The sequence below is a fragment of the Lagenorhynchus albirostris genome, chromosome 7, assembly GCF_949774975.1.
Source record: "Lagenorhynchus albirostris chromosome 7, mLagAlb1.1, whole genome shotgun sequence".
In the NCBI taxonomy this organism is placed as follows: domain Eukaryota; kingdom Metazoa; phylum Chordata; class Mammalia; order Artiodactyla; family Delphinidae; genus Lagenorhynchus; species Lagenorhynchus albirostris.
In genome coordinates this window covers 55,333,079-55,349,420 of record NC_083101.1, presented here as the reverse complement: position 1 = coordinate 55,349,420, position 16,342 = coordinate 55,333,079, and the positions used below count along the sequence as shown (strand labels likewise).

Below are 16,342 nucleotides of genomic sequence, written 5' to 3'. Positions count from 1 at the left end.
TAAGTCAAAACAAATGCTTTGAGGACTTCCCTGGCGGCGCAGTGGTTAAGAATCCACCTGCCAATGCAGGGGACACAGGTTCGAGCCCTGGTCTGGGAAGATCCCACATGCTGCAGAGCAACTAAGCCCGTGCGCCGCAACTACTGAGCCTGAGCTCTAGAGCCTGTGAGCCACAACTACTGAGCCCACGTGCCTAGAGCCCGTGCTCTGCAACAAGAGAAGCCACCACTATGAGAAGCTTGCGCACTGCAAGGAAGAGTAGCCCCCCACCCCCAGAGAACAGGAAGGAGGCTTTTTGCCGAGTTTTTTGGCAGGACTGGGGAGGCACCTTGTACTGCTGGATTAGCTGAGGGGATTCCACGTGGGCAACTGAGCAGCATACTTTATCTATCTATCTATCTATCTATCTAGTGTTCTCATCACATTTTTTTTCACACTTTAAATGACAGGGACCGAAAGAAGCCAGAGGAAGAAAGGTGAGAGGAGGCTGCTGGGCAATCATGGGCTGGATGTTGGCTGCTCTTCCTTGTTATACCCTGGCAAGCAGTGAGGTGAATCCCTGCTCACCAACACTACATAGTCCTTTACAGTTTACAAAGCACTTGTACATACAGTAACTCAGCTGGCTTTCTCAACACCCCTATGTTCAAGAAATAAACAGTATACACAGTAAATACTATTCTGTATCATATTTCATTAAGTTTTCAGGCTTTTGAGTCAGACTACTGGGATTCAAATATTAATTCAGTCACTTTCTGGCTGTGTGAGTTTAACTAGGTTATGGTAAGTGAAATATGCCAGCCACAGAAGGACAAATACTGCATGATTCCATTTGAATCAGGTATCTAAAATAGTCAAATTCATAGAATCATAGAGTGCAATGGTAGTTGCCAGGGGCTGGGGGAGGAGGAAATGGGGAGGTGCTAATCAGTGGGTATAAAGTTTCAGTTAAACAAAATGAATAAACCCTAGAGATCTGCTGCACAACACTGTACCTAAGTTAACAATACTGTATCATACAATGAAAAATTTAAGAGGGTGGATCTCATGTTAAATGTCCTTACCAGAATAAAATTTGAAAAAGATTTAAATGTAAAACATAAAACCATCAAAGGAAATATGAGTGAATATATCATATTAGAGAGGGAAAGACCTTTCTGGGCATGATACCAAAGACAGAAACCACACAAACACACACTGATTATGAATATAGCTAACATCTATTAAGGTCTTACTATGTGCTGGGCCATGTACTGAGGACTTGCATTTTTAATCCTCACGTCAATCCTCTGAAGCAGGTATGATCGTTATCACTCTTTCATGAACAAGAAAAATAAGGCACAGGGAAGTGGATATTGTCAGTTGTCTTGCCAGAATCCATCATTGTTCTCCCCTTCATCATTTCTAACTGAACCTCAGTTTTGTTCAGGTATCTACTCCTTCCTCATGTATAATTTGTGACCCCAGAGGTGAACTAATTATTAGTATAAGCCAACAAGTGATTGGTTCAGGAATGAGTATATGAGTATATGATTGACTTTCAGCCAATAAAACACAAGTAGACGGTTGCTGAAGAACTTCTGGGAAAATTCTTTCTTGGCTTTAAGAGAGACCAGTGTCCCTTACCTGCTGAATGTGAAAAGAAGCTGTAGTTATTATTGGCGTCCATCTTGTAACCATGAGGGAAACCAGCCTCAGGACAGACAAACATATGAGAAGAAAGAGCCAAGACAGTTGAAGAGAAATGGATTGAAAGTCCTGATCATACTGCACCTGAAGTCTATAATACTGGACTTCTACCCAGATGAGCCTCATTGTTTACCAGTTTTACCCTGGTGTCTGATATTTGCTGTATCTTCAAGTTAACTGACTTCTGCTCTCTCTATTCTGCTATTAATATTTCCAGTAAATTTTTATTTAAGATATTGCATTTATTAGTTCTAGAAGTTCCATTTTGTTTTATTTATAATTTCTATTTTTTCTAGTGAGATTTTGAGCATATATATCATTATATATGATATAATGAGCATATTTTCATCTATCTCTATTTGTTGTTATAATAGTTATAATAGCTGCTTTTAAACATTTATTTTCCAGATCCAACATCTGAGTCATTTTAAGTTAGTCTCCATTGATTCTCTTTGTTTCTTGAGTATGGAATAACATTTCCTATGTGTCTAAAAATTTTGGATTTTATGTGGACACTATGAACATTGTAGAGGCTCTTGATTCTGCTATATTCCTCTGAACTGTGCTGATTTGTTTATTTTATCAATTAACTTAGCTGAACTCCATGTCAAATCTGCCTCTCCCTCAGTGAACTGTAGCTAAAAGTCTCTCTTCTAGCTTCAGCTGATCTGTTTGGAATCTATCTTAAGTGAAGATATCAAGTAGGTGGTTAGTTGGATACATTTATTTAGATCTCAGGAGTGAGATATGGACTAGAGATGAAAGGTTGAGAGGAATAAGCATATAGATGATAGATGAAGCCACTGGAGTAGATGAAATTACTCAAGCACTAAGTCAGAAGAAAGGAGGGTGTATTGGTTTGTTTCCATACCAACAACCAATTCTCCAACTCTTCAGACACCAACTGGGTATCCAATGATTCACTTCAATTCTGACACTAAATACCCAGAGTTAGCATCAGACCCCACAGCTTATGGTTCAGTCTGCCCCCACTTCAGACACTAATCAGAGTCCCAGGCCTCTCCTACTTCTGACCAACTTGCTATAAATTGGTCGTTCCCCTTGAAGCCCTCCTTAGGTTTGATAATTTTACAATAGCTCACAGAACTGAGGAAAGCACTTTACTTACTATTACCAGTTTATTGTAAAGAATGTTATAAAGGATACAAATGGACAGCCAGATGAAGAGGTAAATAGGTAGAGATCCAGAAGGGACCCTAGTACAGGAATTTCTGTCCCCAGGGAGTTGGGGTGTGCCACCCTCCTGGCACATGGATGTGTTCACCAACCTGGAAGCTCTCCAAACTCCTTAGTTGAGGGGCTTTTATGCCAGTAAATAGGCATAATTGATTAAGTCATTGGCCATTGGTAATTAACTCAATCTCCAGTTCCTCTCCCCTCCTGGGAGGTCAGACAGAGGTCGGGGGAGGCTGAAAGTTCCAACCCTCTAATCATGTGTTGGTCTTTCTGGAAAAAAATCCCCATTTTGAAGCTACCTAGGCCCCCACCACCACCACCACCAGTCATCACATTAGCATGCAAAAAGACATTCATCCCTCTGTAGAAGTTCTTGTGCCAGGAACCAGGGACAAAAACCAAGTAAATATTTATTATACCACAATATGACAACCATGTTCATGGATTGGAAAACACAGTATCCTTAAGGCATCAGCCCTCCCCAAATTGACCAACAGATTCAATGTAATCACAATCAAAATCCTACCAGGCTTATATTTTGCAGAAATTGACAATCTAATTTCAAAATGTATATGCAAATGAAAAAAATTCTAGAATAGCCAAGATAATTTTGAAGAAAAAAAAAGCAAAACAAGTTGGAGGACTTCAACTACTGAATTTCAAAACTTACCATAAAGCAACAGAAACACATCTCACCTGCTGATCTGCCTTACCTACACCCGTTCACCACCCACCAAGGAGTCTTTTATGCAGTGAAAGGACAGCATATAGATATCCTAAGTTAAGTCAAAGCCTTCCCAAGGATACAAATTGACTATACACCTCAGTGTTATCATTTGGTCATGCTGTTCACAGTACAGACACAGCCAAAGCAATAAGAAAGTTCTTGATCTCAGAAGAAAATTATTGGCCTGCCGTAGATTGATTTTTGATTCTGTTTACCTCAATCCAATATTTCCCAAAGTGTATTACTTGATAATCCTGTTTTATGGGAAAGAAGGAAGGAAGGGAGGGAGGATGGAAGGAAGGTAATTCTTAACCAAATAAATTTGGGGGTTGCTGATTTCAACAAACTTTGATTTTATTTGTCGCAGGACTTCTCAGAACCTTTAGTATGCTAATGTGTATTATAAGTCTGTAAGATGGCAGACAGTAGAATTTTGTATTTGAAACCCTTTTTAAAATTAACTAGTGTTCAGTGGAACAACATACTTTGAGAAATGCTATCTCAGGCCAATGGGAAAAAGCTGCAAATATAAATTTATTATTTTTCTCTGACTCAAGAGTGAAGAGCTGAACTTCAAGCTTATTAAGTGGACCCTTATATTTTAAGTGATATGAAGCATCTACTTTTGAACAAAATAACATAGGATTAGGAGGTAGAAAAAGTGCTCTCTTCTAAATAGCTGTGTGACCTTGGGTAAATATTACTTTGATCCTTTCTAATCCAATTTCTTCCCTATAGCTGTAAAAGCAGAAATCCCCTGGTCACAGAGTTCTTTGCCGTGGCCAAATATAAATGTATTTGAATAACACAGAATTAAAGAGGATACAAATGTTAGGATGGAAAACCCCGGACTGTCCAGTTAGAAGTTCCCTCCCATTGTCCCTGTTTCTGCTCTTTGAGTACTGACCACAGTTTGATGTTAGGCTTGGTTCTAGTGTCCCCACAGGAAGAGTGATGTCAAAGGTGCACACTGCTGGGCAAAACCATCAGGGATGCCAATGAATAAGGCTCCACTTTATAGACCATCCCACTTGTGGCTGTGTTCACTCAAATGTCCCCTCCCCAACCCAGCCTGTGGGAACAGGCATGGGGATTAAGAGGCAGGGAGGGATCTTTAAAGCACACAAAGTTATGACAATCCAGAATAATACAGATAGTTAGCCCTAAGGGGAGAATCTGAAAAAAGACTTAAGAGTTGGTGAGAATATACATGCTCCAAAATATTTTTCACCATATACTTTGTTTTCATTTTATCTTGTTACAGTGAATTCCGCTAGAGACTGATTTAATGTAAGCTGATTTTAGAAAATTGGAAATATTTCTAGGAAGGTTACAGAACTATTAAACATTCATCTGGAACGTGAATTTGCTCAATCAGGCCACTTTCCTCTTAATACCTGAAATGACTTGCACTCAGGGGATAGGACTGTGATTGGCAGTGTGAGGAGTAAGAGGACCCTGGGTGAGGGAGGGTTGCTGTAGCTGGGGGAGTGCCTGGTGGGGAACAGAGGCAGAGAGCATTCATACAGTGACAGAGAAGTGCAAAAGTGATAGTGTGAAAAAGGAAATATTAATGATAACTTATCCAATTCCAAATGACTCCTAAGGCCTATCCTTCTTTAATTTCTTCTTCTTTCCTCCTTCATTGTATGCTCTCCTGCTCAAAGGAACCAGGAAAGCTGGGACTAGGGTTAAGCTACATCATGGGTGAACTTGGTTTTTATAAGCTAGTCTGACAAGCTAAAAACCACCTATCTTTGTGAGGCCAAACGTGTTCCAAATTCCAAAGGACCTCCTTACAAGAGAAATTGTTTGGGATATAATCTATTCATGAGTTGGAAGTTTCCAATAATATCTAGTCAATAAATATTTACTGGGTACCCACTACGGGCAGGCATTGCTAGGTACTGAAGTTACAGTAGAGAATGACAGACATCATCTCTGTTCTCACAAAGCTTAATGATCATGTTTATATTTCAAAGGTCACTCATGTGCAGAAAGTGGGTTGGAGGAAAACAAGATTGGAGCCAGAAAACTAGCTTGGAAGCAGTTTCAGCAATTCAAGGAAAGAGGTGGTTCTTAATCTTCAGCGAACTTTTCTGAGTGGAAGAACATTAGTATTTTGTATTTTCAGCAGAACTTGTATTTTTTTTTTTTTTGCGGTACGCGGGCCTCTGCCTGTTGTGGCCTCCCGCTATTGTGGCCTCTCGCGTTGCAGAGCACAGGCTCCGGACGCGCAGGCTCAGCAGCCATGGCCCACGGGCCCAGCCGCTCCGCGGCATGTGGGATCTTCCCAGACCGGGGCACGAACCCGTGTCCCCTGCATCGGCAAGCGGACTCTCAATCACTGCGCCACCAGGGAAGCCCCAGAACTTGTATTTTGATTAGTGGAATAATAGGCACTCTTTGCCTCTCTGTAGATTTATAATTAATAATTAGTTTCATTTTAATATTCTACGCCAACATCTGTTAGTCTTTGGCTGAGGAATGGCCACAAAGAGCCCTCAGACAGAACGTTCAGCTGCTGGCAGGTGCAAGTTCTGTCCTGCACTGAAGTGATAAGAGTAAGATGGTATGGTTAGGGCACACACATATCTGCTGTCCCCTGTTGGGGTGGACAGTGACTTCCACATCCCCCTACAAGTTCTGGAAAGATCACGGAACAAAGAACATTATCTTAGCCCCATCCACTTCGATACCTCTCTCAGCCATTTCTAACCAACTATATGGATGTATACCACATGCTCTGGTGACCCACATTTTGAGAAACACAGCTCCAGTCCTTTGCATAGCATCTAGGAATAATAAACATTGGTTGAAATGGTGGACATACCACCATTTCATTTGTTTATGGAACAAGTTTGTGTGCATGTTCTCTATCATGTCTGTCTTCATTTCACAGTTTTAATTTTTTCTCCTGTTAGCACTTGTCCTTCTGTGCTTAAGAAGTCTGGCTTCTCAGACTCACAGATATAGTGAACAAATTAGTGGTTACCAGTGCGAAGAGGGAAGGGAGGAGGAGTAATATAGGGATAGGGGAGTAAGACGTAAAAACTATTAGGTATAAAATAAGCTACAAGGATATACTATACAACACGGGGAATACAGAATATTTTATAATAACTATAAATGGAGTGTAACCTTTAAAATTCTGAATCACTATATTGTACACCGGTAACTTATACAGTATTGTACAGCAACTATACTTCAATTCAGAAAAGAAGTCTGGCTTCTTTTGGTGCATTATCATTTAGCCATCCTTCCTCTAGGTTTTAACACCCCAGTGTATCAAAGATACTTTGATTCAATGTAGAAAATATTCCTGAGTGCCTACCATGTGTCAAACTCTGCCTTGAGTGCTGTGGGGGCCACAGAGATGACTAGGAAGAACACTGGCCCTTCCTTCATAGAGTACTTCTTTTGACCTTTTCTGACTCCATTGAAATTTTCTTTAATCCTCTACTATTAACTCCCTAGTTCTACCCTCTCTAGCTCCCCACTACCTCTGAAACATAAATTTCCGGGCTATGATAGACTGTTACATTAATGATCCCCAAAGAATCACACCATTCCCCAGGATAGCTCCCTCCCACATTGAAACTGAGCTTGGCCATATGACTTGGTTTTGGCCAGTGGACATTATCCAACACGATGCAAACGCAGGCTTGATAAGCATTGCAGCTTTGTCTCTTGGAATACTGCCACTACCATGTGGGGAAGCCTGGTCCAGACTCCTTGAGGATGAAAGCTCCTGGAGAGAGAAGCCCAGCTGAGCCCAGCATCAAGTGGTCCTCCCAGCTAAATGCAGCCACAGGAGAGCCGAGGTAAGACCAACAGAGGAACCTCCCAGCCTTGCCACAGAATCATAAAAAGCAATTATTGCTCAAGCCAAAGTTTTGGTTGTTTTGTTATGCAGCAGTTGATAACTGAAACATATGCCTTATTTTCAAGGCCTTTCTCTGACTCTGTCATGGAAGAATTCCATTTCAGTCCTGAAGGTCTCCCTGCTATGCTAAGGTCTATTCTGCAAGAAGGAAGAACCTGGGCTCTGGCATCAAGGGCTTCTTGGCTACAGGGCTTTGGATAATTTACTTAACCTTTCTAACCATCAGTTTTCTGCATTAGAGCAGTCTTTCTCAAAATGTGGTCCACCTGCATCAGAAATACCAGGCACATTTATTTTAAAAAAATAGTCTTAAGCACCTATTTTTATAATAGTCCAAACTGGAAACAATGTCAACATACACATACATCCAATGGTGAACACCTATGATATATTCATACAATGGAATACTTCCAAGCACTAAAATGGACAGAACTACTGTTACATTAACATGGTTGAATCTCTCAGATATTATTTTGAGCAAAAGAAGCCAGACACAGAAGAATACATATTGCATGGTTTTATCTATTTTAAGTCTCAGAACGGGCAATATTGATTTGTGATTATCAGACAAAAAAAATTGATGAAATTAGAGTAGTGATCACCTCTGAGTGGGAGGTGGGAAGGACTGACTGAAAAGAGGCATAAGGGAACAGGGTGGCACGATGGAAATGTTCTGTATCTTGATTTGGGTGTAGGATACATGAATGCATGCATCTGTCAAAACATCAAACTGTACACCCAAAACCTGTGCATTTTTATTTGAAAATTATACCTCAGTTTAAAAAAGAGATGGCAGAAATCATGCAGATTTGGCCTGCCTTCCAGGCTGGATACTTAAATTGGCTTTCTCAAATTCTATCTCCTATATGGAGAAGTTGGAAAGCAGAGAACATATTTCCCTGGTATCCTCAGAGCTAGGCTTCTGGGTGTGAATTGGTTCTGCCACTTAGGTGTATTCATGAGAGATTTGGAAAGTGGAAAGAAGGCAATTCCACTTTGCCATCTTTCCATGGAGCTTCAGGTCAATAAATGGGCCCTGACAAGTGGGAGTGCTGGCAGGGGCCAGACTCCACACTCCACTGTGGGTGGGTGGCAGTGACAACAGTGACAGCCTAACAGACAACAGGGGCAGACTGACAGGTCAGCAGACATCTGCATCTCAGCTGCAGTGGAATGACCTTGAGACCAAAAGCCAAGTGGCTTCCTCTCCTTCAGCCCTTTCAATGATTTTGTAAGCACCTCATTCCTTGTTCTAAATCTCCTTCTGCTGGATATATCACTGGACAAGATGTAAGAATCTATGAAAGCCTACGTGTGTGGTGCAAATACACACTCCTCTTGAAAAATATCAACCAAACTCATTCTTTCCTGCCTAACTTGCCATGGCTTGTGCTATTGCCATCAGGTGAAGCCAAACATGCTGCCTTAGCCACAGCTCTCTGAACTAGAGATTGGTAAAGGAGCCAAAGGGCACCAGACTTGGCCTGGGCAGAAGGGAGGCCAAATGCCCTAAAGCAGTTTGGTTGGATCTCAGCCAACCCTGCCCAATAGCCTTCACACGCGGTCTCTCACATCAGCTCTTAGCCTGCTACAGTCCCTTCTCCATGGGGACTTTGAAATCTTTCAAGTTTGCAAATCAGATCATATCACTTCCCTCCAATGGCTTCTCCTTGTATTTGGGATTAAATTGTAGGCCCTTGAAAAGCTTAGCCAACAAGGCCCCTGTGATCTAGTGTGCACCTGGTTTTCTGGCCTAATCTCACACTACTCTTTCCCTCGCACCCATGCCTCAGATTAAGGTGGGTTTCCTACTATATTTCCCCTTGTACATTTTCCTTGGAACCACTTTCACAACTGTAATTGAATAATTTATAATTACTTAATACTCCGCTCCCACACTAGATGTAAGCTCAATGAGAGCAACATTTGTGTATCTCGTTCATTATTGTATCTCTGGTACCTAGCTCAGTGCCTGGCACATAGCAGGTGCTCAGTGAATTTTTATAAATGAAGAAATGAACTAATACATGCTCATACCCTCATTGGAAAAGCATCAGCCAGGGCAACCTTAGGTCTTTGTGGAGGTGCATTCAGCTCAGAACCAATTTGCCTATTTAAATCTGCAGGTTGACAATGCTCAAGATAAAAAAATAAGATGCTGGCAGTTGTGATGGGCAGATGGCAGAGTCCAGAGGTCCTGGGGCCACTGGGCTGAGAGATTAGATTCAGGTGCAGTTTTTGTCTTAGCCTCAGAGTAAGACCAGAAACTAGTCCTATTGGTTCTCAGCTTCCTTGTCCACCCTTGCAGGTACCCTGTCTGGTAGTTATCACCCACACCTCAGGAGGCTGCTGCTAAGAGGACTACATGAGACATTAGGCACCAAAGGGTTTGAAAAAAATTAACCAGTTTCTGGTGGCACGCTTTATGGCCATAAGTACCCATTTAAGAAGAACAGATTCAGAAAAATCAAATAAACTGTACTCTTTGTGTGATTGTACCTTTCAAAGGATTTTAATTTACAAGGAAATAGAAGCACCCACTGTTTTCACCCAAAGCAAAGTCAGCGCTTATCACAGCTTAGAGGGTCCCAGAAAATTCCCTTAGCTCTTCTGAAGCTCCTCAGAAGCAAACTTTCCTCCTAGAGAAAAGGTAGAGGTAGAGGCTCCCTTTTTCTTGTTTTTCTCTTCTCATTCTTTACGGTTTTCCTGAAGAATACTCATCACACACCTACCATTGAAGCGTTGTGCTGAACACAGGATATTACATAGTCTTGGTTCCTGTAGCACCTGTAACTCAAGGGCAGGCACCCACTGGAAAAATTACACAAACCTTCCTAATAATTCAATGACAAAAGAAGGACTGAACAGAAGTACTACGAAAACATAAAATAGGGTTTGAGAGGTCAAGAGAATATCTGTCTGCAAGTCATGGTTGAGCAGAGTTTTGAAAGATGGGTAGGAATCAAGTAAGCCAAGGGTCGGATGTGAGAGGTGCAGGCAGAGGGAACAGTAAGAGCAAGGACTCTGAAGAAGCAAGGCAAGGTTCCTGTTTGCCAGTGTTTTGTGTGCATCTTCGGTTTTATTTGTTGTTCTCACTTTTCTCTACGGACTAGAATGATGGGACTTATTAAGCCTAAACATGATGTTGTAGAAAAACTTGGAATGGAAGTTCTGGGACCTGCGCACTAGTCACGATCTAGCCAAGTCATTATCTGGCTTCCGTGTGTATGTATGACATCTTGAGTCTTTAACCTTTTGGGGCTTCCATTTCTTCATCTGCAAAATGAGTCTTAGAATAAATGATCTTTAGGATGATTCTAGGGACCTCGTATACTCTTCAAAGATTAACTGACATATGTTGGGAATTTACTGGACCTTTTTCCTCTGTGTATACCATGTTTCTAGGGTATGACCTCCCCCCCACCCCCAACCCCCAGAGCATAATTGATTGGTTTGAGGGTGGAAATTGACTCAAGCTGGGCCAAACAGATTTTATTCCTTGGGAATTTTAAACTAGGCTAGCTCCTGGAATGAAGGAGATAAAAACTGGGAGGTTGTAGGGAAACCACTTTCTTCCCACTGGGTAGACTAAGCAAAGAAAGTAGGACTTCAGAGAGAGAAAAATGAAATATATTGGCAGAATGAAGCTGCCTGGGTCCTGGCCCTAAGGCCAGCTATATGCCTTCCCTTACATTCCACAAGACACCTCTATATCCTTTTAATAAATTCCCTTTTTCCTTTAAGCTAGCTTGAATTATATAGTGGATTGTAGCAGGTATTGTGTTTGTCTAACAATGTGTTTCCCCACCCCTCTCTTTGGACTTCCCTGGGGAATTCCTCCCCCAATTTTCATGAGGTTCCAGTAGGATAAACCATCATGGATACTCCCCTCAAGGGTGAGCACATGATGTAGGGTGGCCAATCAAGTCACCCTATCTGCCTGACCACAATGATTGGTTGGTGTATGGACACATGACCCAAGGAAGGCCAATCAATGTCTTCCCGAGGATTGATACAGGGAGTTGGAAAGAGAAATTCTTTCTGCTGAGGTGGCTAAACTGAGATGATGTGCATTTGGGACTCAGCCACCATTTTACCTTCTTTGTGAAGAGGCCCTGTCTGCAGAATGACACCCAGCAGAAACAAGCAAACCCAAGAGATGAAGCGGGGGGAGGGGGGGGAGACAGAGAGAGAGAGCGAGAGAGAGAGAGAGAGAGACCTCTGAAACACTGAACCTTAGATTCTATCCTGACTAAAGCCAGATCCATTCCTCAATTTTCTGGTTATGTAAGTCAATATATTTATTTCTTTGTTTAAGCCAACTAGAATCGGGTTTCCATCACTTGCAATCCAAACAGCCCTGACCCATGTAAGTTCATTTCTATTAACTTGCCTCCAAAATTCTAACTAAAGGAGCAATATAAGCAAATACAAGGTTTTATGAAGTCTTGGAGTTTAGAAAACTGTGCCTATAGAATTAAAAAGACCATTATTTTGGCAGGGGCTCCCAACCCCATAACTCCTTCCAGTCCACTTGCTGCAGATCCATCAGTCTTTGGTTTCTGTTATGGGTTGAACTGTGTTCTCCCCAACAACCCCCCCAAAAAAAGATATGTTGAAGTCCTACTCCAGCACCTCAGAATGTGACCTTATCTGGCATTACAGTCACTGAAGATGTAATCGGTTAAGATGTGGTCACACTGCAGTAGGGTGGGCCCTGAATCCATTATGACTGGTGTCCTTATAAGATGGCCATGTGAAGACAGAAACCCAGAGAGCACATCATGTGAAGACGGAGGATTGGAGTGATGCATCTACAAGCTGAGGAATGCCTAGGGCCACCAGAGCTAGGAGAGAGGCATGGAACGGATTCTCCCCTCAGAGCTCTCAGAAGGAACCAAATCTGCCAATAAGATTGGTTATTGGTTGGCAATAAGTTTCTGTTATTTTAAGCCACCTAATTTGTGCTACTTTGTTGCAGCAGCCCTAGGAAACTAAGCCAGTCCCCAAACCATGACGCACTGTTTGGTTGATGGTTGCAGGTACAGAAGGTGCTGCACTCGCTGCCTCCCATCAAGGTTGTAATTTTATTTAGGTCAGAACAACTGTCCTTAGACCACCTTCCTATTCCACTACTCCCCTCTCAGTTTCCTTTTGCTCTAGGGAAACTGAAAGGCTAGATGAAAATTCTGATAGGGTGGCCTAGGTTCATCTCCAGTGGAATTGGGTTCAGAGCCCAGTTTCGAGGGACACAAGCATCTGAGGAAGAGGGCGTTCATTGACTGGCTGCAAGGTGGGAATACAGAGACGATGAGAACCACGTGCCTTGGCAGAGCCAGCAGCGAGCCAGGCACCCACAACAGCTGGTACCCAAGGCCCCATTCCCAGACTTTGTCTGGGCAGTGTGTCTGGTAACCATCCTGGAGAACATGGGGCTTGTCCTTCTCTATTCCCAACAGCCAGCCCCATAATCCAACACTACCTCCCAGGGCACAAGAAAGGGAGAGGAGTGGAAGGCCAGACAAGAAGTGAAGCAAGTACGAAACCTGGCACCTCTGTCTCTAGGAGAGACAAACAGAGAGAAGACCCAGCTTGACTGCCTGTTCTCCACAGCAAACTAACGGAAGATGGAGATGAAAGGCACCACGCTGAGAGCCACATGGCTCCACTGGAGGTGGAGTCTCAGAGAGCTGGAGAGAGATTCAGAAGATGAACTGGTATCAAAATACTTCTCCTCTAGAGGTTTTCTTCTGAAAAGACAATAATCTCCTCCCTCATTTGCTAAGTCCTCACTCTACAAGTTGAGAGGACCCCCTGACCTGGACACTATGGGCCCTTCCAGCTAACTGTGGGAGCAGCTGTTGAGTGCATCTTCAAGCCTCATCAAAGGGTGGGAGCATGGAGGGGAGAGGGTGGGAAGCCACTTTCCTACTGAAAGAGAATAACGTAAAGAACAACAAGGAGCAAGTTGTGGCTTTAGAAAAAAAAACTCCTCCTAGGAGATGTCAGATACTCGATTCCCAGCAACAGCTCCATTCAATTGTCATCTATTGATTTAGTATTCAAGTGAGGTCAGCTCTAAGGAGTAGATAAAGCTGTTCTTGCCCTTTAGTTCAAATGGGTTTTGGTGACTGAGATCCCACAGGTAGTAAGTGAGTACAGGTCAGGTTCTCTGCACAATGCAGAGAATGTCTCTCCCAGGCACTGTCAGTGACCAGCAGCCTCTTCTCTCTTTCCCTTACTCCACCCCAGACCTGTCCATGCCTCAGGGGCCCTGTCCAGCCCGCACTCTTCTCTTCACTCACCTGTGAGCCCAACCTGAGCCCCCAGCTTTTAGAAATCTCTGGGCGTAGGGATGAGGGCGCTATGGGAGAGGATCACACCACACCAAGTTCTTCACCAGCTTGAGAAAGGCTGGTGTCTCCAAGGCCACCAAAGATGGTTCTTCAGTGGAGATTGTCTTGGGGAGCAGAAATAAAATCCTGGATCTGGGATTTTTTTTTTTTTGCATTGCTTTCAGTTTTGGATATACCACTTAAAAGTGTGTCAAATCTTGAAGGTGGAATTATCCTTAAAGACAACCCACTCCCACATCATGCCATGCACCAGCGTAGGCCCAGTGAAAATTTAATCAAAAGACCCCAAGGGGCACAGTAGCGGTTTGACCAGCTGCTCTGTCCCCAGCTTGCTTTCAAACCCCTGTGCCCCACTCCCACCCATCCGGGCATCTCCTTCTAGTGCCCACCTCATGAAAGTTTAGAGTTTCACTTTACTCCAGGTACATCTCTTTTGTGTTTTGCTAAAGGGTTTGCTTACAGTTGATAAGACAAAACAGGAAAGAAAAAAATGACTCAGTTTTATCCCCCTTTGCCATCTCTTTCTTTCCTGTAGACTCTATAAGAAAAAACTCAGTGGTCCAGAATTACCAGCATCCTTAGATGTACAAGTGATTCAAAAGGATACATCCATGGCCACTGCCAGTCTGGCCTCTGCAGGTCTCACTTGGTACAACAGAAGGATGAGGTAAAGATGGGGATAGAACCAGGCCCTTTTTGAGAAGCAATCGTCAGAGGGAGAGAAGAGCAAGAAGTCCCAAATATAGCTGGAGCCACCAGGCACTCTCAGGCAATGGAGTGAAGGGCTCCCCTGCTTATGTAAATGAACAGGATCTTCCCAAAGTAATCATCTGTGAAGGTGAGATCCTTATTTCAACAGAGAAGCCCTGTGTTATAAATATTTAGGAAACCTTCTGTTGCCTATAGGATTTATACTTTATTATGCTAGATGTCTGATGTCCTCAGCAATGGCAAATCTTTATCATTTCAGGACACATATGAGGACAGGAACAAGTCTAAAGTCATTGGGAGTAAAGCCTTACCAAGAAGCTAGGCAATTCCCTTTTAGGTCAAAATCTGGGTGTGGCTGGCTTAGCAATTATCTTTCTCTTATACCTTGTAAATTGCCCAGAAGGAGGGAGGCCAGGCTGGTGGGGCAATGATCATCATGCCCACCGGCCAAGAGGGTCTTGACAGTGTTAGGTCCAGTGGACCAAGTACATTTCCTAGCAGGGTCAGTGCCACGGAAAGTCCTTATCCTTTGAAGACCTTCACTTTTCTGGGTCTGTGACAGACTCATGTTTGGGTCCCGAGTCTTCTCTCCAACCCCCAGGTCCCACCCAGTTCCCATCAGTGGTACTTTGCCAGTTTTCCTCAAACCTTGTGTTCAGGGCCAAAAGGGATTCCCCCAGATGTCCTACTATGGCTTGGTGCCTCCTCCTAAACCACTTTGACAACAGAGAAGAGACAGAGCAAAAAGTGGAAGTCTCCTCCCCAATCTTACAAGCCTAGGCTACTCCTAGTAACACCTAGCATGTTTCCTCCCACGTGGTTTCTGTTGGGGGACTCTTAAACATGCTCTTTTAACTAAATCAATGCACATATTTTGAATGATAGAAAGAGTCCAGTGCAGTGAGCACACTGACCCACCCACTGCAGAGCCTTAAGTAGGCTGTGATTACCTCAGGCCAGGATGGCTTAATTTCTAAGTCTGTATATCTCTTCAAACAGCTACAACCCACACCAACCTCAGGTCCTAGCAGAACCCAGGTGGGTTGTGGAACAAAGGAAGCTATTCTGCTGGCTGCCCAAGTGGCAGGGCCAGCGGTGCTTGCTAGTTCCAGCAGGCAATGGTCTAGGGCCAGGATCTGATCTAAACTCTGCCCTGTCCTGGCCGAGTCCCTCTGCTCTCCAACTTCCTCACCTGGTAAAGACAGAGGTGGAATAAGAGGAATCCAGTTGGTAAGATGCCCAGGGTACTAATCTATAATGTAATGGAATAGAGAAAATTGTATTGATCAGCACTCTGCTTAGGGAGCATCCTGAATGTTGTTTAAAGGAATATACCGAAAAGCTGCCAGGTCTTAAAGGGGCCGGGAGAATGTTTCTATAGTACATATTTGCCTTGGTCTGCCCAGTATCCATCTTCTTGTCTTTTGGCACCAGAAGCAATATTTTCCTTGGGGAATCACCTCCCCCACTCAGTGCAAATGGTTTGGGAGCTTGACTCCCACATGGCTTGATGCCATCTGGCTGTAGGAACTGGCATGCGACCCAGGCATGGCCAATAAGAGCAGCAAATCCCCCTGGTTATATATAGTAAGTGATTTCTGGTTGGGCAAGTGACCCAAGTCAAGTCCATGATGATCACCTCTTTGGGGACACTGCTGGGAACCGTTAGGGAGATTCTTTCTGTTGGGGCTGCTGAAAGGATAGAATGTAAGCCAAGAAATGACAGCCTCTTGCCACCATCAGTGAGAAGACCCTGGTGGAGAATGAAATAAGGGG

General features: G+C 43.3%; 1 protein-coding gene across 5 annotated transcripts in view; it reads right to left on the bottom strand.

The window, feature by feature from the left end:
• The window catches only part of RCL1 (RNA terminal phosphate cyclase like 1), a 182,944-nt gene that overhangs the window by 99,830 nt on the left and 66,772 nt on the right, over positions 1–16,342 (bottom strand). Inside the window, exon 9 of one of the 5 annotated variants that reach the window (XM_060155048.1) lies at positions 1,259–1,629. The exons of the other annotated variants lie outside the window; for them this stretch is intronic. Coding sequence (XP_060011031.1) covers positions 1,623–1,629 — 7 coding nt within the window. The 3' untranslated portion in view covers positions 1,259–1,622. Of the gene's footprint in view, positions 1–1,258; positions 1,630–16,342 lie in introns of those variants that run through there. 5 annotated transcript variants of the gene reach the window in all.